Here is a 21,468-nt window from a genome sequence, read left to right as displayed (position 1 = left end):
ATCCTTTTCATCCGTGATGGACTGTTGAAGGGTCTGATTTTGTGCAGGTTTGTACAGGTAACCACATAATGTGGTTGATTATCACATGGCCATATTTTCAGAAGGGCTTTCCAGTATTTCTCCCTATCCTCTGGTGCTTAGATTTTATCCACCTCTCTTCCATGATATTCCCTGAAGCTCAGAGGGAGGAATTTTTACATTTTTATTAATCTGTAAAGTGGGAATGGAAGCAAACTGTCCCTGAAAACTATAAGATTCTGAAGAAGTAGACCTCTTGAGACTTTATAGAGTTCTGTGTCTTTGACAGCTGCCATCCTTGCTTAAATCCCACCATCCCACCTTAGGAGGTACTTAGGATTGCATGACGTCTTGACCAAATGAATAGCAACTTACATAGTAGATAACCAATTTATGCAAAAATTTAATTAAATAAATACAGAATAGAATAGCAAAGTTAATCCTAGAGAATTTTTCTGTAGAATAAACCCACAGTTTTAGAAAAACTGGTACAATATTGTTATTTTACAAACTCATGAAAATGCACAATTTTGCCAGTGATCTGTCCTGAGATTCTGCTGTTTGAACCCAGGCTTTCTCAGGGCAGCAGACCATGTATCAATGGGAGCTTGAACAGAAGGTTTTGAGATTGCACTACTGATAAATTCTTGAAGCTGAGACAGAATCTTGGCAACTTATGAAGCTTTTTCTTTTGCTCTATTTTTCAACGCCATTCTTTCAAAGAGCTATTTCAGACCGTTCTGAACATGAATAGAAGTTCTAATGAACTGTAGCCTGGCTACCAGCAAGCCTAAACATGGCCCCAAAGGAGAACTTACTATTGCTTTGACTAACAGTGTTAAGTAACTCTTCTCTGGTTTTAAAGAAAGAGTGATGAGAAATAACATCTCCTGAATCCTTATTATGTGCTAGGCACTGACATGAAATATAATCTACTTAACAGCTGTTGGAAGCTTGATTCATCACTATTGTGTCAATGCGGAAGGAGATTCAGAGACATTTAAAAAACCTGCCTAAGGTCACACTGTTGGGAGATAAGACTCCTTCTGAAGGCCATGGCCTATAGTGGTCTGCTTCCTACCCGCAGACTCTGGTGGAAGCAGCCTTCTCTCTTGAGATTTAGAACAAAGGTGTGAAAAAGAAAACCTGTCCCTCTAGGCCAGTGTGTGCCCAAGACAGCGTAAAGTTAACAGACTTATGCACTCAAGGACTTAGCAAAGACGTTTCCATCAGGTGGTGACTGTATCTTGTAGCTACTTGGAACTATTAGCCAGAGGAGGTGTGCCTTCACTCAAAATGATGACAATTTGTTTAGATGTTATAGCAGAACTTGTACATATTTCAAAGTTCAGCAGTAGTTTAATCCTGACATGCAGAAAACAGAGTCAGGCAAATCTCTGAGTTCAAGGCCAGCCTGGTCTATAGAGCCAGTTCCAGGTCAGCCAGGGCTAATAGAAACCGTGTCTCAAAGAAAGGGAAGGGGAGGGGAGGGGAGGGAAAGGAAGGGAAGAGAAATGAGAAAGAGGGGTGGGAGGGGAAGGGACAGCAGAGGAGGGGAAGAGAGGAGAAAAGAGAAAGACCCCCCCAAAATAAAAGTTCAGTAGTATACATGTAATTTGAATATTCCAATATAGCTAAGGATAGACACCTCGTGTGTAAGGTACTTTAAGCCTATTTGCAAGTAAACTGTTTGAACCTTGTGCCTAGAAGTCATACTTTACCTGTAGGGTATGGTGTGTTGTAGTTTACAAGATGCTTCAACATAAATAATTTTCCTTGACCCTTGATATATACCCTGAGGAGGGTTGTTACCCTTTTTACAGAAGTTAGGGGGAGTCTCCAGGTTGCACAGTGGTGTTGTTTAGAACGGAACCTTTCTGGTGCCTGCAGAGCCCTGGCTTCTGTGTCTGACTGCATGCATCTCCCATAGCCATCTGCTGCACCTGCTGGAAGATCTGCTGCATTTGGGATTTCCATGCAGCACCTTCTTCCAGGACAGTGTCAGAAGCATCAGTGCTGACAAGCAAGTGAACGAGGGCAGAGCCTGCATCACGTCTTTGCCCTCGTTGGTTCACAGCCAGAGCACTGTCGTCTTATGAAGATCCAGTGTTTACATGCTGAGTGCTTCTCTGAAAGGGAGACCACATTCCTGCCTAAGCGGGGCCAGGATTCCAGTAGGTGAGGCAGATTGCACACGAATCATGTAGTAAGAGCTGTGAAGAGAGATGGATCAAAGAGGGATGATGAAAACCTCAGCTGGGGAAAGTCGCTTTATAAGGCTCATCTGAGTGAATGGGGAAACTATTCGTGTGGCTCTGGAGAGTAACCTGGGCAGATGCAAAAGTAGGTTCTAAGCTTTGAGGAGAAAGTGCTTAGCACTGTCTAAATTAGGAAAAACCAGGATATGCCAGACCCTTAGTAAGGTGAGGAGGAGCCTGAAGATGGATTCCAGGTAGAACTTACATGAGCTCAGGCTGCCTACAGGAGGAGATCCATGGTTAGAACATGGGCAGCTGAGAAGCCAGAGACCCAGGGAAGCCTTGCTTTTCCTGAACAAGGAGATTAGAGTCAAAGAGAACCCAGTCTTTGTTCTAAGACTGGTGCTCTCATTTTCCCCGCTGCCCTGCTCCCTGCTCCAGTCTGAGTTAGGCTGAGATGGAGACACAGGCCTCTGGAGTTTTCTCTGCTGGTAGGAAGAAACCATGAAGGGTTTGACGTAAATGGTGCCCTGCAGAGAAACTTGGGAAACGCAGAAGGCTGGCAGCCTTCGGTCCTCTTGCTGACCCTTGCCCAACTCTGGGTAGGTCCCCTCTTTGCTCTTACTCTGCTTTGACACATGCAAAATGAATCAGGCAGATCAAATGTTCATGAGGTACCATGCTTTCTGGAGCAAAGACACTAGGCTCTGTTCCAACAGCTGGTGTGAGCCCAATGCCTTTTTAGTCAGGGTTGATAGCTGCTCTCAGCACTCGACCCCAGAGCCGAGTAGTGCAGGAGTGGTCACATTTTCTTTGGCTATTTAAATAAAAAACTATGGAAAAATAGAAGCCAATAAAGTATCCAAAAAGTTTTTATGCATATCCATGGGAGCAGGGTAAGTATATTTTTTTCTACTGTGGAACCAGGCAAAAGTACTTAAAACTATATAAATTGAACAGTAAGGGAAAGATAAAGTATTCTATGATGAATCCTAAATTTAAAAATAACCAGGGAAGGTGGGATAAACCAAATTACTATTATTCAAACTTAACAGTTTTTGACCCAGGATACAAACTGAAGCAAAATTAGATCAAGTAGGGAAAGTTGGGTTTTCATTAAGAAATCTAGCAAATGGGCTCTGAGAGGTCCATTCCCCAGAGGGCAGGAATAGACACAGTAGGTGATGCTGTGAGTGGAGACTAAAAATTAGAGGCTCAGACACCCAGAGTTCTCTGTAAATGACAGCACCAGAGTCCATCTGGAAACTCATCCCAGGGGGCACATGGTGTAAGTGTTGGCCAGAGCAGTCCGAGAACTGAGACTCCTTTCTGTGTGATTCTGTCCCTCCTTTTTCCCCTTCCTCCCTCTTCCTTTCTTATTTACAAAATCTTGGGATTACTAGAGAGGTAAGGACCAATATACTTTAGCACTTAGTTTTAGAAAAGATGCATCTTACAAAAATACTCGTTAAAAAATACAGCCAGCAGAGAAATATACCTGAGAAGCAGAGTAGAGCTGGACCTAGTGTCAGGGTGTGGGTTGAGCTGGCTCCACCCATCGATGGCTGCAGTGCTTGGAAAAGCTGGGCATCATGGTAGAGCTGGCCCTGGTGGCATGTGTGTAGAGAACTCAGAACTAGTCCACCCCTGGCTGGGGTGGTATGGTAGAGCTAGCCCCACCCCTTGCTACTACAGCACTCAGGAGGGTGGTAGAGCTAGCCCTGGTGGCTCCTGCTCAGGAGAGCTGGCAGGCTGACCAACTCAGCTACCATCCAGGCACAGATCCAGGGCTTTGAGTTGGCCCACCCCATCATCTACCCCATCTGTGAACTGCTGGAGCTTATGAAGGGGCCATTCCTGCAGATCCAAAGCCAAAGGATCTCCATTACCCAGGGCAATAATAGGATATCTGAGAGGAGCCCTGTAATTATCCACTATTGATGATGCACCAGAAGCCTGGGGCCTTGAACCAGACCAGTGACTCATTACAATGAACATTTGCAAGTAAAGCTATTTGGGCAAAGAGTATATATATTGTGGGACAGGCCCTGACACACCATGACACACTATGACACACCACACTGCCACATACCACAGCTTCCATGGCAAGATGTTTTCTTTTTTAATTCTTAATTTTCTTTTGGGAGGGAGGTTGCAAGGATGGAGGGTGGAGATGGAAGGAGGGAAAGATGAGTGGGATTGGAGTGCATGATGTGAAAAATCACAAGGAATCAATAAAAAGTTCAAAACCAAAACCAAAACATAGCCAGGCTTGGTTTGCATCTATAATCTTAGAAGTTGTGAGGCTGAGGCAAGAGGATGGGCCTGACTTGCAGGGCAGCCTGGCTAGCAGTGTGAGACTGTTCCAAAACCAACCAAGCAACCAACCAACAAAAGCCCTCAAAGGCCCCCATTGTGGGAGCAGGAGGCCCAGGAGTCCCAGCTCATCCTTGGCTACGCGGTGAATTTGAGACTAGCCTGTGCTATATGAGACCCTGTCTCAAAACACCAAAAGTCTGGGCAGTGTTCAGAAATTGTCTTCCTGTTAATAAAAAAACAAAACAAACAAAAAAAAAAACCTTAATAACATAGGTAAAAACAGAGTGGGTATCATTTGACTAGTGTCTTTCCAAAATGTCAGGATAGGTGTGTTCATGCTGTGAACTGCTGCCCCCAAAAGGGAGTGCTGCAGCACAAAGCCAGCACGGAGAGTGGCAAGACTTGCTAGCTTCCTGGCAGCACTGCTGGGTGTTCTTTTTTACCTATGCATGAACAGCCTCTGCTGTGGCTCTCACTAGGCCATTGCAGTAGGTGGCCCAGTGCATTGACTGATGTCTTCTCTAGGTTGCACTTGAGTGGCCTGGCTCAGTTCAAGGGAAAGTTGCTGTCCAGGTCTAAGTAAATACTAAGCATTACTTTCATGGCTTAGGATTAAAGCCTTCTAATCTCCTTACTTAGTCTGTTAAGATTTACTGATTGTTTTTTAAGATTTGCTTATTTTATATATGTGAGTACACTATGAGACACATCAGAAGAGGGCATTGGATCCCTGTTGCAGCTGGTTGTGAGCCACCATGTGGTTGCTGGGAATTGAACTCAGGACCTCTGGAAGAGCAGTCAGTGCTCTTAACCCCTGAGCCATCTCTCTAGTCCGACTTACTGAGGTTTTTGTTTTGTTTTGTTTTTCCTAGGATCACTCTGTAAACCACACAGGTTGATTTTTTTTTTTTTTTGAGATCCTATAGTATTTCTTCCACATACATACATACATACATACATCTCTTATTTTTAGGCTTTGGTGTTCTTGTAAAACAAGTGTGTTAGATCAGGAATTCTTTACCTACATATGGATGGGTCTTTCTCAGTTTGCGTATTCTTTAACTGTGTTTGTCTTTGAGGGTGTTCCTTTTAAAAATAGGAGTAGGAAGCCGGGCGTGGTGACGCACGCCTTTAATCCCAGCACTCGGGAGGCAGAGGCAGGCGGATTTCTGAGTTCGAGGCCAGCCTGGTCTACAAAGTGAGCTCCAGGACAGCCAGGGCTACACAGANAAACCCTGTCTCNAAAAACCAAAAAAAAAAAAAAAAAAATAGGAGTAGGTAAGGTGGGGTGTGATTTGTTACCGCATATAGGATTAGAGCCCCGAGAGCAGAGAGGAAAGTAGTGAAACTATCTGGGAGCTAGTTTCCTGTCTGAGGCAGGAGCAGGGTGCAGAGGGAGAAAGGGGGCAGCTGGTTATACAGTATGGAGTGGAATACGATGGGTAGTCCATGGCCACTGCCCTTGGCCTAACTTTCCTAATAGGGAGAGAACTGTGGAGATCATTTGTCCTGCTAGTATTCTTCTGCCTTGGCAAGTTTCCTAGCAGTTTACTGCTGGGTAAGGACTCAAGCTTTCTCCTCCGTAGTTTTCAAAGTGACATGATATTATTCTTGCTCTTCTTCCTTAAATATATAGTGTGTATTTATATATTTCACTTATTCAATGACTGTTTCAAAATGTATATAATGTATGTTGATCATATCTATTGCCCACTCTCCCTCACTCCCTATGAAAATCCCTAACATACTCTCTTCCACCATCATGTTCTCTCCTTCCCCTCTCTGTCTGTCTCTCTGTCGCTGTCTGTCTCTGTGTCTCTTTCTCTGTGTATATGTGTCTCTGTCTCTCTGTCTCTCTCAGGTAGTGTTGCCTGCTGGAATAGCGACTACTCTTGCTGGCGTGCCTTTGTGCAGGGGATCACATTGCAGAGGGCTCATGAGTGCCATCTTCATAGACACTCACTTTTCTGCCAGTTTAAATAACTCAGGCAACTAAAGAACAAAGGTTTTTTTTTTTTTCAAATATTTTTATTTCACCAAAAAACCTTATTCAAAAAAACAAAACAAAAATTCCTCATCCAAACCAAGTGTGCCTGGTTTCCAGAAGTGGTTTCTTTGTTTGTGCTTTGCTTTTTGAGTGTGTGATCGTTCTGGTATTGGAAGTCTGAATGGCCTGTGGTCATGCACTGGGCCAGCAGCGCTGTAAAACTGGAAACTTCCTTCAAAGCAGAATGACACTTAAGGAAGCATCTTGTGTAATCTGTAATACCTGCTGCCACTGAGCGGACTGAAGCCTACAGACCTGTGTGTGCACAGCTCCTAGTCCGTTCGTACCATGCATGGCATGACCAGGCAGGCCGCCCTCTTCATAACGCTCTTTACCAGAGTTCTCAAGAGGTAGAAGCTTTGTTTTGTTTAAAACACTTTTTCCCCTGAATGACGAAGTTCATAATCACTGTGCCATATGTACTTCCTATTTTTAGGAAGAATAAAAGTTTGTACACAAACTGACTGCTGAGAGACCACAGTGGAGGAGCTCAAGAGAGCAACATCTCCGTCTGTGCATTCCGGACATATTTAAAGTGCTGTTCCATTCTCTGCTGGTCCTAACAAAAGGCAGCTGGAATGGGCTTTTCCTACTTCTATAATACAGAAGTCAAATAACATTTTCATGGCCTCCAGAAAGATAATTGCACAGTTAGAAGTTGAATTTCTGCCCTTTTGATGGATGGGGCTTGAACCCATGGTCTCAATTTGCTAGGCAAGTGGTCTGCCATTGAGGTACACACCAGCCTGAACTACTTTTAACTTGTTGATCTAGTAACAGTTTCTATATAGAGGCATATAGGAGAAAATGAGATATGTTGTTTTCCCAATAGAGTGTGTTAGTACAGTGGGAGGAGACAAGTGGTCTGAGAAATTCCACCATTCAGGACCTCGATTTAGGTAAAGACTAAGCACAAAGGAAAAGGAAAAAGAATTTCAGAGTGAGGATGGAGCAAATTAGTGTTTGTTCCATGCTCTCTGGAGAATATCTATTATAGTAGTGCTTCAGTTGTAAATGGTCAATTTATAAAATATAGCAAGCAAAAGTAAAAGAATCAATAGTGAGTAGAAGAGGCAACAGAAAGCAAATCACTGAGCCAGATGCTTTCAGTGTCCGGCAGAAACAACTGGAGTAGCCCGATTGAGACAGAAATTGAGGGTTTGTAAACATCCAGCAGAAATGGACAGGGAGAGCTGAGACAGTTCGCTGGAGTTCCTGATTGAGTTTTTCTCCAAGGATGCGTTACTGTCTAGGGGTCTTGATCAGGTTAATTTTCTCTGCCAGTTAAGAATTAAAAGGCAGAAGAAACTCAAGAGCAGCAAGTAGCAGGGGGAGAAATCTCTCAGTCAGCAGGTAGATCAGTCTGTGAAGAGAGGCTTCACTGAGGTTGAGGAAACACAGCGAGGAACACAGAGAAAGATCCTCTCCAAAGCAGAGGGAGGACTCTGGACCTGGAGATCCAGTCTTTCTTGAGACTCCAGTTTTTAAGGATCTTTGAGGGGTCTTCTTTTTCCTAAATTTCTCCAAATGGGAGTCGGTCCGTTTGAACAAAGACAGGGTGATAGGCCCGCAGCTTTGGCAGAAAGATGGTCTTTTCCAGACTTGAATAGTTCAGCAGTCCGTCACCGAAGGCCCAACTGGCAGGAGAGAAAGCCAGATGGGCCTTTGTTCTATGGTTGATATTGTGGCATAATCAATAATGATCTTTGTGGGAAATGGTTCACCTTTTAGCTGTTTGCAAGGATACAGTGTTTTCACTCTTGGGCTGCTTCATTTTCTTTCCTCTCCCAGGTACAGAGCTAGGGGCCAGCCTGTCTCTATGCAAGAGGCTCTGGAGCACACGTGAAGGAAACATGCTCGAGGCTGGAATAGGAGAGGCTCCTTAGTTTCCAGGGTCTGCTTTAACAAGCTTACACACACAGCACATGACAATTTACTTAGCAGTCTAATGTACATTTATATTTAGTTAGTTTATAAAGAGAACCCAGAGAAAGAGAGATAACAGCCATTAACAGTAGAATATATATATATATATATATGTGTATATATGTATATCCACATATATACATATATATACACACATATATACATGTGTGTGTATATATACCCACATATATACACATATATATACACATATGTACATGTGTATATATATGTGTGTGTATATATATATATATATATATATATATATATATATATATATGTGTATATATAATTTTGGGACTCTTGAAGTTACATTTCTCAAAGGATGTAATTTATCATGTTTGAAGATTGTCGGTGCAAAAACAAGCTCTTACCTTACAGCGAATGAAAGTAGAGCCAAATTTCAGTGACCATGGCCCAGGAACACATATTTATACTAGTCCAAATGCAATGTTCCAGTGTGGAAGTGTCATGAAGTATTATGGTTTTATGAAAAAAAGGAAGTCATAAACCAAGGCAAGTTTAAATTTATTATGGTGGGCACATCAGAGAGGCGTTCCAAGAAGATGGGGGAGGCGCAGTTTATCTCACGGTACTTTAGCTTTTGTGTTGGTAGAAGCTAGTGGTCTGCTACATTAATAGATTCCAAAATGTTACTAATTGTTAGTCATATGATGTTGGTTCCTCCGTAGAGCTGGACAGAGAATGGCTATTCCTGGTATAAAGCTAGCCTGAGATAAGGTAATTAGCCTCTGGACCTGCAACATCCCAGCCATTCCAGCTACTCAGAAGTTCTAGTCAGTAGATCACTCTTCACAGACAACTTTCTTCCAGGAATTATCCTTGACAAGATTAAGCAGCATTTACAAATTAATTTTTTAAAATTAAGAAAAAAATTAGCTGACAGTGATGATACATGCCATTGATCCCAGCACTTGGAAAACAGAGAAAGGCAGATCTCTGTGAGTTCTTGATCAGCCTGGCCTACATAGAGTTGTAGCCTAGCCAGGACACATAATAAGACTCAATCAAAAAAGTAAAAAATATGTGAGCTGGCTTATTTCTCTTGGATTATCTTTTACAGACAAAAGTATAAAGTGGTTTGAAGGGACCTTGTTCCGGTTACTTGAGGGAGGAGAGCTAATGTGGACAAACACAAAGATTACATGCACACTGGAACAAAGCAAGCACAGTCCAGTTGTGGTCAAAGCCTGTGTTGGAGATAAGAGGGTTTTAGCATCTTAGCAGCTGTGGTGAAAGCTTTGACTCTTAAACAGCAGCAAATGTAGAGCAAACCATAATGGCTTCTTTCCCTTTCTAGTTTCTCAGTTTCCCTGGTTTTCTTTCTTGCTCAGTGTAGATGGGAAGACTAGGCTGTAGGGCAGGACACACACACCTACGAGCAGGATAACTGTGTGCTTCTGAGTTTAGTGCATACATAGTTGAGACACTTAGTAAGGAGTAGCTTGTATTGCCCTCCCCTCCTTCCCTCCTCCCTTCATTCTGTCCACTCCAATGCTCTCCTGTGGCAGAGGGAGCAGGCCCTTGCGTGTTGTAGGGACTGCTTGGGTCATATTTATCTTGCAGCTATGTTTTCAAGTAGCTGCTTCTTGTCATAGTTACAGCCAAAGATCTATTGCTGTGCTAAAGCCAGAATACAGCAGGCTGACTAAGTTTCTTCAGGGACAAACCAAATGCTTAGGGAACGGAGCAGGGATCCCAGGAGAGTTCTTTGTCACCTTTGACTATTCATTACTAGAACACAACCTAGTGTTCTATGTAAAGAGAGCCTTAAGACTCGGAGTTTGCAAACTCAGGCCTCTCTGTTAGTAGTTCAGTGACCTGCTGTTTGTTGAGTGTTGTCTTCTGGGAATAATAAGACCTTTACTCTCCATCTCTAACAAGTGTTCTGACAGCCAAATAGCAGAAGCCCCCATAGGTACCAGGCAGTGCGTTCACTGTTTTGGTTTACCTTCACCAGTAGCAAACATGAATAAACTGTCCTTAGCACAGTGCCCCAAGATGTCAGAATGGCACACCCACGGTTAGAGCCAAGAGAAGGAGCTCAGGGGTAATGCTGACGACGCCTCCCTCACAGATGGCTCCTGTGCTCCTGTGTGTGACTTATTATAATTAAGGATAGCTACTGAGAATGTATCTGAGAACTTGTAGAAACCAGTCATGGGAAGATTTTCGAGGAGCCAGAGAGATGGCTTTCAGGGTAAAGGTACTTGCCACCAAGGCCAATGACCTGAGTTTGACCCCTGGAACCCATATAGTAGACATAGGAACAAAGTTTCCTAAATTTTCTTCTGACCCCAACACATGGCATGTGCATTCTCTTCTCCCAAATAAGTTAATATAATTTTTGGAAGGGCTGGGGAGATGGCCCAGTGGGTAAGAACCTGATTTTGGGTTCCCAGCATCCACAAACAAAACAAAATAACAGCAGCAACAGGCAGAGCTATGTATACTAAAGCCCAGCCTGAGGGAGGGAGACAAGTGGAGCTCACTGGCTAGGCCTAAAACCTGCCTAAAACCAGAGCTTCCAGGGTTCCCTGAGAGACCCTGTTTCCCAGCGGTAAGCTGGAGAGTGAGAACGTGACCTCTGAGGATTTGCTCTGGCCTCTGCATGGCCGAGTGTGCACATACAGCCTGTGCAGCTGTACACTCAGACGTATACATGTCTCTCACAGAGCAAAATACTTGGACAGATGTTTCATAAAAGAAATACTAACATTAAGTAAGCGTGTTAGAAATACTCACTTGTTAGTCAATAGAGAAATACAAACGAAGATTGCAAGAGACCACTTACTGCTTGGTAGATTGGCCCAAAGCAGTTGTAAGTGTGTCAGAATGCAGATCAGTGCGAATCTCCAACAAGGCTGGGGAGGGCGTAAATAAGTGCAGCACTTTGGAAGACAGTTTGGCAGGTTCTTATAAAGTAAAGATAAACCATCTGTCTTAGTTAGGATTTTACTGCTGTGAACGGACACCATGACCAAGGCAAGTCTTATAAAAAACAACATTTAATTGGGGCTGGCTTACAAGTTCAGAGGTTCAGTCCATTATCATCAAGGTGGGAGCATGGCAGCATCCAGGCAGGCATGACACAGGAGGAGCTGAGAGTTCTATGTCTTTATCCAAAGGCTGCTAGTGGAAGACTGACTTCCAGGCAACTAGGGTGAGGATCTTATACCCACACCCACAGTGACACACCCATTCCAACCAGGTCACACCTATTGCAACAAGGCCACACCTTCAGATGGTGCCACTCCCTGGTCCAAGGATATACAAACCATCACACCATCCGTCTCAAGGTCCAAGTGTTACATGAGATAAATGGGAATGTGGCCACAGAGGTTCACGGCAGCTTTATTTTAAAGAACAAATTATGTGGGAACAGTACAAATGAGAGTGATTCAGCAGACTGTGTTATATTCTCAGGGCAGAATGCTGTTCTAACTGACAGGATGGATGAGTCCATGACAAGCCTTGCAGGACCCAGATTAGTCAGTTATGCCAGCACAAGGAGAAAGACTCAGAAGAGTTTGCACTATACACTTGTTGGACCTGAAGTTGTTAGACAGCAAAGCTGTCCTAGCGGTACTGAACATCAGCCAGTAGAGGGCGATAGATCCCTTGGAACTGGAGTTACGGGTGCTTGTAAGCCACCTTGTGGGTGCTGGGAATCAGACCAGCATGAGATTCTTGGGGAAATTTCAATTTCTTTAGGGCCCATTGTCTTAATAGTCTAATAGTCAGATTGAGAAACACGGTGTGCCTGTAGAATATCTTTTTGCCAGGCCTGTTATGCTAACAGAAGTACTTCAGAGGTGTCCAGAGCTAGAAATAAGGGCCCTTATTTGACTGTGATAAGCAGGGCGGGTTTAGGTTAGGTATAGAGTTGTCTTAGTTTACTTATTATAGTGAATATGTACCTTACATGTCTGGATTATTGTTGTCATCATTTCATAGTGGAGGCTTTTCTTTTTATATGATATACCTCAAAAAGAAAGAGTCATGAGCAAGCTGGGTAACTGCTGTGCGAGGGATGTGGTTGCATAAAGGGGGGGGGTGGTCTTTCCTGTGTAGCTCGCAGTTTGTAGACGTGGTGCAGAAAGACAGTTGGGAGGTCAGAGCCAGAGAGAAAGACTGAGGACCATCCAAGGGCTTGGTCAGCGGCAGCCTCGTGAAGGAGCCCTGAGTTTAGCCTGATGGGTGAACAGGAGTCATGGTGGACAGGAAAGGCATTCCAGGCCAAGGCTGCCAGAGGTGAAATTTCATCTTGTGTTTTGTGAGCAGGAAAAACCACAAACTGGAGTTTAGTTGGATACAGGGAAAGTTGGAGCAGGACAGGTTGGCACAGTGATGAAAGCTGAGATGTTTTTCACATTCACTTAACCTCCTCTCATGGCATATGAACCTGAACTCTTTCTTGGGGTCTTAAAATTTGACTTAAAACAACCAACAAAAACAACAGAACAACAGCTTCCAAGGAGGAGAAAGTTAATTGACTCGTTTTCTTCAGATTGGCTTCTGCCTCACATTCAACTCAAGGCTGTGCTTGAGCTTCTGTGCACTGCAGTGGGGTCAGCAAAGCCTTTGATTGACAGCCACCTGCCAAAATGGCGCACTTAGGTGTGACTTGTATCTTTAAGGAAAGATCATTTTCTTCCGTAGCAGGATGGGGAAGTTAAAAGTCTCTTCTACATTTCAGTTTGGAAAGGGCCAGATCTGAAAATTGATTCAAGTACACATATCTGCAGTTCTATTTTATAATGTACTATTTTAATTAACTCAGAGAATTTCATATATACATAGGATTCATTTTGATTATATTCACCCACTCTTCCCTTCCTCACCCCACTCCTAATTTCTTTCTTTACAAATTTATTTAGCTTTATTCGTGTGTGTGTGTGTGTGTGTGTGTGTGTGTGTGTGTGTGTGTACCATGTGTGGGAAATACTCATAGTGGCTGGAAGAGAGTGCCAGATTCTGTGAAGGCAATCAAACTCGGGTCTTCTAGAAGACCAACAACTGTTCTTTGTCATTAGACCATATTTCCAGTCCTCCTCTCTAACCAAGCTCATATCCCCTGCCCTTTTTAGAAATAACTGACCCAGTCCAGTTTATCTTGCCCATAGACTCATAGGTGTGGGACCATCTGTCAGTGGCCACATCCTTAAAGTGTTCTCTCTGTCCCCCAACATTTGAAACTCTTGAGTATCACTCTCAGTCCTTGGAGTGATGTAGCAGGGAGGTGACAACTGCACACAGGGACTTCAGGGAATGAATGAGAGCTGTTTGGAGGGCCTGCTCTGAACCCAGTGCTTTCTTGTGTGTTACAGGCAATGGAGTTTGAGGGCTGGGCCGACACCCTATTCCTGCTGCAGTTCACCCTCTCCTGTGTGATGGGGTAAGCCTTTAATACATTCTTATCAGATCATTTCCTAGAGAAGTAGGTATCAGAAATTTGTTGTAGAGTTCTTCTTCCTTGTTTCTGAGTGTCTTGTTCAGTTTCCTGAGTGCCTTACCTTCAAGATCCTGGTGGCTTTATATCCCCCTGGGAATATGCTAAACCGATGCCAAGCCACACCCAGATGGATGGAGAAATGAAATGGATATTTATCTATCATCCCGCCCTGTGGTAACAGCCACTATATTTCCATTTATGTCATTTTATTTTCCTCAACATTGACATATGTCATTGACCCTCATATACAGGAAAGCAGGCACTGAGTTTAACTATCCTAGTTTGCTTGCTTACTGGCTGGCACTGGCGGTATCTCAATTTGGGGCTGCTTGACGTCTGTGTGGAAGGGAAGAAGGCCTTTGTAGTTCCCAGCTGTGTTTTCTTGAGTTGGTCTCTTTGGTTGCAGCTCATGTCTGGACATGCACACAGGAGACAGGGCGTCAGAAGCCTCCATGATCTGGGCACTAGAAATATTGTCGAATAGCTGTTGAGCAGACCAGCCATCTCCTCTTAAATTCTCATTTTGTTTTCTTCCATTATTAAGAAGCTCTCTTGTCTTCATCCTGGCCATGGGTCACTTTATCCCAATGGCAAGTGCCCAGATGACAGGGGCCTAGGAGCCCTGAGCATTCTGTCTGCCTTGCATGAGTTAGCAAGAAGGATGTTCTTTAAAGAGCCCTCATCATTGTGAATGAGCTGTTCATGGTTTTGGTAGCAGGGAGAACCCCTAGTCAGAAAAGAGATGCATGTTTCTCCTGAGTGCGGTTTCAGAAATCTGAAGCTGTTGAGAGGCACGAAAAGCTCTCAGTTGCTCAGAGCCCGCCTGGCCTTCACTGGTTATGTCTCTTAGTGAGGGACTGTGGGACAGACAGCAAGCTCTCACCCATAACAGAGCCTTTCCTTCTCTGTCCTAGGTTCATCTTGATGTACGCTACAGTGCTCTGCACTCAGTATAACTCTGCTCTTACCACAACCATAGTCGGCTGCATTAAGGTGAGATGAAATAGCAATACTGTTTCCTTTTGGAATTTGCTTTATTTAAAAATTGTTCCTCTAAATTAAAAATCTGAGGCCAGTGAGACGGCTTAGCTGGTAAGCATGCTGCCTGCCCAATCTGATGGTGTGAGTTCTTGAGAGCTCACAGATTAGAAGGTGAGAATTGACTCTGACCTCATTTACATACCATGAGATGAGTGCCATCCAAAATAAATAAGTAAAAACCGTTAAGAAAAAAACCTTAATTAATATTTGGCTATGGAGACAAGCTGGCCCAGCAGGTAAAAAACACTTGCTGTGTAAGCCTGACGGCCTGAGCTTGATTCTTAGAATTTGTATGAAAGTGGGAGGAGCGAACTGACTCCACAAAATTGTCCTCTAATTGTCATGTGCCCCTCCCTATCTATGCACAGCAATATTAATAAAGTAATAACATTTTAAAAAGAGTCTGTCAGTAACCTAAGTCTCAGCCTTATTCCTACTTGCTGGCGTAGTAGCTTGACATGTGGTGGTAATTTCTAAATCAGTTTGTAGGAACTTAGCAAGGGCATAGCCTGTACTTGAAGGTGACTTAGCTCTGGGGAATGTGGGGAAAGTTAGACACATTGTTACTGTAGAGGAAGAAAGGGGGAGGAGGCTGTTTCTGTGACAGAATGATAAACACATCTCTTCAGTCCAAGCCCTAAGTTTCTTTGGGAGGTGGGGCTTGCCAGGAACTAATCAAGGTGGGTTTCTTGTGTCTGAGTTACCCTCACATGCCCGTGGATTTATGTCTGAGGCTCCTAAAAGCTGTGTCTGACATCCCCAGGTGTGTTTTCCTCCTGATGCATTTTAGTAAGGGCGAATCATTTGTCTCAGACAGAAAAGCCCAGTTAACTTGGTATTGCTAAAGCTAATCAAAACCAGGGACCTCATTGGCCAGACTTAGTCGTTCTAGCTTTTCATTTTTAAGAATACCTCAGATATTCCAATTCCTCAGCAGTTAGCAAAGTGGGCCAGCTTTCTGAAAGAGGCCAGACCGGGAGAGGCAGGTCTGTAATCATTTTGGAAGAACAGGGCATTTGCCACTCTGATGCTCTTGTCAGAGTGAGGGAGGGAAGGGAATACAGAGGGAAGGTTGGAGCTATGTTCAGAGTGTTCTCTGCACCCCAGTGGAGTAGGACTCGCCGAACTGAGGGAAACTGCACTGGGTTAAAACTACTGGCAATCTGTAACTCCCCAGCATGGGGTCAGAGTTGGACATGAATGGAACAACGAATGGAACAAGTCAATTACATGAAATATCTCAGAAAGCGTGTATAGAGACAGTCTGTACTGAAGGGCCTGGAGCGGCCAACCCTAAACTACTTCTCAGCTGGGTTCTGCTTTGTAAATACATATTCCAGAGCAGAGTGGATGATAGCAAGAACACAGGAGGTCAAGAATTAGTACCATATTTTCAGCCTAGGAGAAGAACAGGCAGGAAGAGACCACAATTCATTGAAACAACTTATTTCTCTCCTCTGGCTTGGATTTAGGTTATAAGTTACGTGCTGAGCCATGTCACTGGTCCAGTAGAACTGATTTTAGGTTACTTTGAAATGACTTCTTATGTGTTTTGTTTTGCTCTGTTTTGTTGAAATAAGGTCTCTCAATGTAGTCCTGTCTGTTCTAGAGCCTAGTTATGCAAACAGGCTGGCTTCAAACTCAGAGATCTTTCTGCCTCTATCTCCTGAGTTTTGGGATCAAAGGTGTGCCTCTGTGCCTGTCCCTAGTTCTTCTGTTTTTAAGATATCAAGGAAGAGTCCTCAAAAGACACTATATGTTGGTCAACTCTCCATCTTTCTTTTTCATAATTTTTTGAGGGGAGTTTTTCAAGGCAGGGTTTCTCTGTGTAGCCCTGTCTATCCTAAAACTCATTTTATAGAACAGGCTGGCTTCAAACTCCGAGAGATCCACCCGCCTCTGCCTCCTGGTGCTGGAATTAAAGGTGTGCACCACTGTTACCTGACCTTCCTTTTCATTTTTAAAAAGAACATGCTTGTTCTTTACCCTCCCCTCACAGGCCAGCAGTTCTCCCTGTGGAGAAGTCATGTTGGCCACACGAGGAGGCAGAACAAGCTGATGAGATGGAGGATTCTTCATGTAGCCGAGATGCTTGTCCTTTAGAAAAACAGGTTGGGAAAGCTCATCTTAGAGAGCTCTTATTCCTGTTCTTCCTCTTGCTGCGCGCAGGTGATAGACCTTTGTTGGTACTGGATGCTGCTTTATGTTGTACTTGAATCTCATGAGTGTTCTCACACGTACATTTAAAATGCTCGCTTAGAGTTAGATACCAATGTCTCACTTCTTTTCTTTTTAGAATATATTAATAACTTATATTGGAATGGTCTTTGGTGGAGATTATATTTTCACATGGACAAATTTTATCGGCCTAAATATCAGGTAAGTATAAAATATTGAATTAAATATACCTATACTGACAAGTGGGGTTTAGGTACTCAAATAGTGTCACAGTGTAGGATTAGGCTAGTCATTCGACTGTAAATCTGTTGTTGACTTACAGAATAAATTTATGGAGTACCTACAGTTTACTAAATATACTTTAAGGTCTCTAGCTGGTGTTTTATAAGAAACAAAGGCAACGGTTCCATATTCATGCATACGGTCTGGGGTTGCACCCCCTCCCCTGTGCCAAAGAACACTCATTGGCTTATTAAACTCGATCACAGGTAATTCTCTCAAGAAACTCAGGGCTAAAAACCACCAATTCTATTATATTGTAAGTACCTGACTGTAGATATGTCACTGCCTATTAAAATATATTAATTTTGTGGGGCTGGGGAGATAGCTCAGCAGTTAAGATCACTGGCTACTCTTCCATAGGATCCAGGTTCAATTCCCTGCACCCACATGGCAGCTCACACCATCTCTAATTCCACTTCCAGGGGATCTAATGTTCTCGTCTGGACTCCACAAGCATCAGACATACATGTTAATAGACAGGCACAGCATTCATACACATAAAATAATAAACAGTGTTTGGAAAGTAATTGTTACTTAACAATTTTTTATAAGTATATAATGTATGCTGGGTCCTCACTCCTTGCCTTAATAACCCCCATTGGTATCCACTGCTATTCCCCTTCCTAGATCATGACTTTGTTTTTGTTTTGTGACTCTTTTAATTTATCCAGTGCCATCTCTGTGAACATTGGATTGGTACTATTCATAGTAGAATCCTGGATAACCCACTAGAATGGAATCTTGGATAGCCTAGTGTGGTGGAACCCTGGATAATCCAGTGTAGTGGAATCCAGGATAGCCCACTAGAGTGGCACCTGGATAACCTACTCTCCTGGTGGGTTGTACACAAGTGAAGGCGGTGGTTCCCCCTCCCCAGATCTATCAGTAGCAAATAGTTAAGCAGTGAAGGGTGGGGCCCCCTGAGCTTCATCCATTCCTGACTGTTGACAGACCCATTCTTGTCCAGATCCAGTGCAGACAATCATAGCTGCCTGTGAGTTCATGAGTGCCATGGTTGTGTCTTGTACAGGAGCGATGACATGTCACAACCTCCCAACCCTTTCATTCTTTCATCCTGCTTTTCTTTAGTGTCCCTGTGTCTTGGAGGGGATAAGAGAAATAGCTCCTTTAGAGCCCGGCTGTCATCAGGATGTGTTGTCTTAGTCACTGTTCAGTTGCTGTGGGGAGACACCACTTAATTGTGGACTTGTTTACAGTTTCACAGGTTGAATCCATTAATCATTATGGCAGGGCACTTGGCTGCATGCAGTCAGGTACGGTGCTGGAGAAGTAGTGTAGAGCTTTACATTCTATCCACAGGCAGAGGGAGACACAGACAGACAGACAGACAGACAGGCTTTTGAAACCTCAAAGTCCACAACATACTTTCTCCAACAAGGACACACCTACTCTAAGAGCACATCTCCTAATCCTTTCCAGCAGTCCACCAGCTAGGAACCAAACATTCAAAGATAGGAAGCTATGGGGGCCATGTTCTTAAACTGAAACAATGGGGTACCTGGAGATTGCCTCTTGAAGGGTGTGAAGTGGTTGCTCTGTTTGGATGAGAGCAGATGCTGGCTTTTGTTTGTCTTTGAGTGAGTTGCTGTTACTTCTGAGTTCCCATTTTCTTATGTGGGATGAAATTAACTTGCTGTTGAATTAGAATGACAGAATCCAATAGGATTCAAATCCAGGCATTCCAACACCTGTTCAAATGTTATTTTCATTACAGCTTTTAGCAAGGAAAGTATATTGTTTAGTTTTTTCACTTTTTCTTTTAAAATGAAATTGTTATTTCTAGGCTGCTTTATGGTTGCTGTTCTCTTTGACTAGTCAGCATGCAAAGATGAAATTGTCATTATTAACTTTTTCAATGCAAAAGCTAAGCTACAGGGACTATTTAATAGATTTTGCTTGTTTGGAAATTATTTCAGTTAGTTCTTAACAGACTGCACATTAAAAGAAACCACCAACTGAACTATATTCCTGAAGAATATGTGAGTAAGCCTGAACAAATATGGCTCCCCTATACTCTGCCTCCTTTCTTTGTTGTATTAAGAAAAGCTTAGCTGGGCTAAGGTGGCACATGCTTTAATCTCAGCACTGGAGGCAAAGGCAGGTGTCTCTGTGACTTTGAGGATAGTGTGGTCTACAGAGAGAGTTCCAGGACAGCTCAGGGATACACAGAGAGACCCTGTATTGAAAAACTAAAAACCAAAAAGAAGAGGAGGAAAGCAGGAGGAGGGGGGATGAGCCAGGCACGGTAGCTCACATAGCAAGTTGCTAGCAGCCTTAGCCACATGTGTCTCCCTATCTCAAATACTAAACCCAGAAGAAAATGGAGTGTCCCCCTCCATGGCCAGGTTCAAGTGCAGGAAGCCTGGGGCGTGCTTAGTAGCCTCTCAGGGGCCTCTCAGCTTGCATTCTGTGGTTAAGGAGGAGTTCATGTTTTCATTAGAGCACAGTGAAGAGCCTATCTGCTTTGTGTCCAGAGTCCATTTAGTGCTTAGCAAAGGGTCCCCTCCCCCAAAAAGCAGCATAGAGGGTGGGGAATGAGCAGTGAAAGTCTGGGCTCTGGCCATGGCCCAGCCCTGAAGAATAGAGATGCCATAGTCTCAGGGCCACCCAGGATAGAGTGACATGTGATTAAACAGTTAAATACAATCAGTAACTAGTTCCAGTGTATAGTGCTGTGAGTTTTGACAAGAGTATTTCACTCTGAGTCTGCCTCTTCCACATGCTCTCCAGCTGTTTTTGCATGTATTGGTGCTTCATACACTTCTATTGCTGAGTATACCATTGGGTGGATATGCTATATCTTTCACCGTTTGAAAGCAGTTGGGTCATATCCAATTTAAAGCTATTATGCTATTATGTATTTTCTGCCATAAATATGTGCTTAGAAGTTTGTGTATGAACATAGGTCTCAGTCACACTTGAATAAACACATAGATTTTTTAAGTCATATAGTAGCATGTGTAACAAGTGCTGGGGTGTGACTCAGTGCTGGAGTGTACGCCAAGCATACAGGAGGCCCTGGGATGGGGGAGAGTATGGGGAGGGTGCACCAAGCACACAGGAGGTCCTGGGATGGGGGAGGGTATGGGGAGGGTGCGCCAAGCACACAGGAGGCCCTGGGATGGGGGAGGGTATGGGGAGAGGAGAAGAAGTTGCATCCTGCTTTATTTTCCCTTCCAAAATGTTGGGACTGCTTTGCAGAGCCGCCAGCATGTGTGGAGTCCTGGTGCTCTGTGACCAGCCTTAAGAGCTGCCTGTCTCGCTTTGATGTGAGCCCTCTCCAGCTCTGTCATGCAGGCTGACTGTGACCTCCTCGCTCCAGGGTTAGTGATATGAGCATCTTTGCAGTGCTGACAGGCCATCAGCATATTTGTCTTGTTTATCTTTGGTTTTTTATTTTGCTTTGTTTTTTGAGACAGGGTTTCTCTGGGTAGCCCTAGCTGTCCTAGAACCCACTCTGTAGACGAGGCTGGCCTCAAACTCACAGATCCACCCACCTCTGCCTCCTGAGTGCTGGGATTAAAGGCATGCGCCACCACCATCCAGCTGCATATTTTCTTTAGTGAAGTTGCAAGTCAGATATTTGTCCATTTGAAAAATTTGATCATTTCTTCTCGTGCTTTTAGAGTTCTGAAAACACAGCATATTCAAATTTGGGGCTCTTCTTTTTATTAAGAGTATGTTTTGACTGATCCAAATCGAGAAAGGTTTTTCTCTTGTGTTACAGATTGTTTTGTTTCAGGCTTCATAATTGTTAACAAAGCTTGTTTTGAATTAATTTTTACTTATAATAAAGTCTGGACTAAGGTACTTTTTAATATGCTGTGTTAATAAATATAATTAACTTCTTCCACTCTTTTAGTTAAAAATAAAGTCCTATCTATTATATAAAAACCACTATTGTATAGGTGGGTTTGCAGGGTGTTGTTTCTTGTTTTTTTCTTTTCTTTTTTTTTTTTTTTTTT

At 43.5% G+C, this 21,468-nt stretch overlaps 1 protein-coding gene across 1 annotated transcript in view; it reads left to right on the top strand.

Annotated features, from left to right (window-relative positions):
• Slc35d1 (solute carrier family 35 member D1) overlaps positions 1-21,468 on the top strand; it is a 44,479-nt gene that overhangs the window by 10,921 nt on the left and 12,090 nt on the right. Inside the window, exons 9-11 of the mRNA XM_021160645.2 lie at positions 13,857-13,924; positions 14,896-14,974; positions 17,319-17,401. Of these exons, the coding sequence (XP_021016304.1) occupies positions 13,857-13,924; positions 14,896-14,974; positions 17,319-17,401 (230 nt within the window). The remainder of the gene's footprint in view (positions 1-13,856; positions 13,925-14,895; positions 14,975-17,318; positions 17,402-21,468) is intronic.

The sequence above is a fragment of the Mus caroli genome, chromosome 4, assembly GCF_900094665.2.
Source record: "Mus caroli chromosome 4, CAROLI_EIJ_v1.1, whole genome shotgun sequence".
In the NCBI taxonomy this organism is placed as follows: domain Eukaryota; kingdom Metazoa; phylum Chordata; class Mammalia; order Rodentia; family Muridae; genus Mus; species Mus caroli.
The sequence above is the reverse complement of the archived record's forward strand: the minus strand, read 5'-3'. Positions and strand labels throughout refer to the sequence as shown.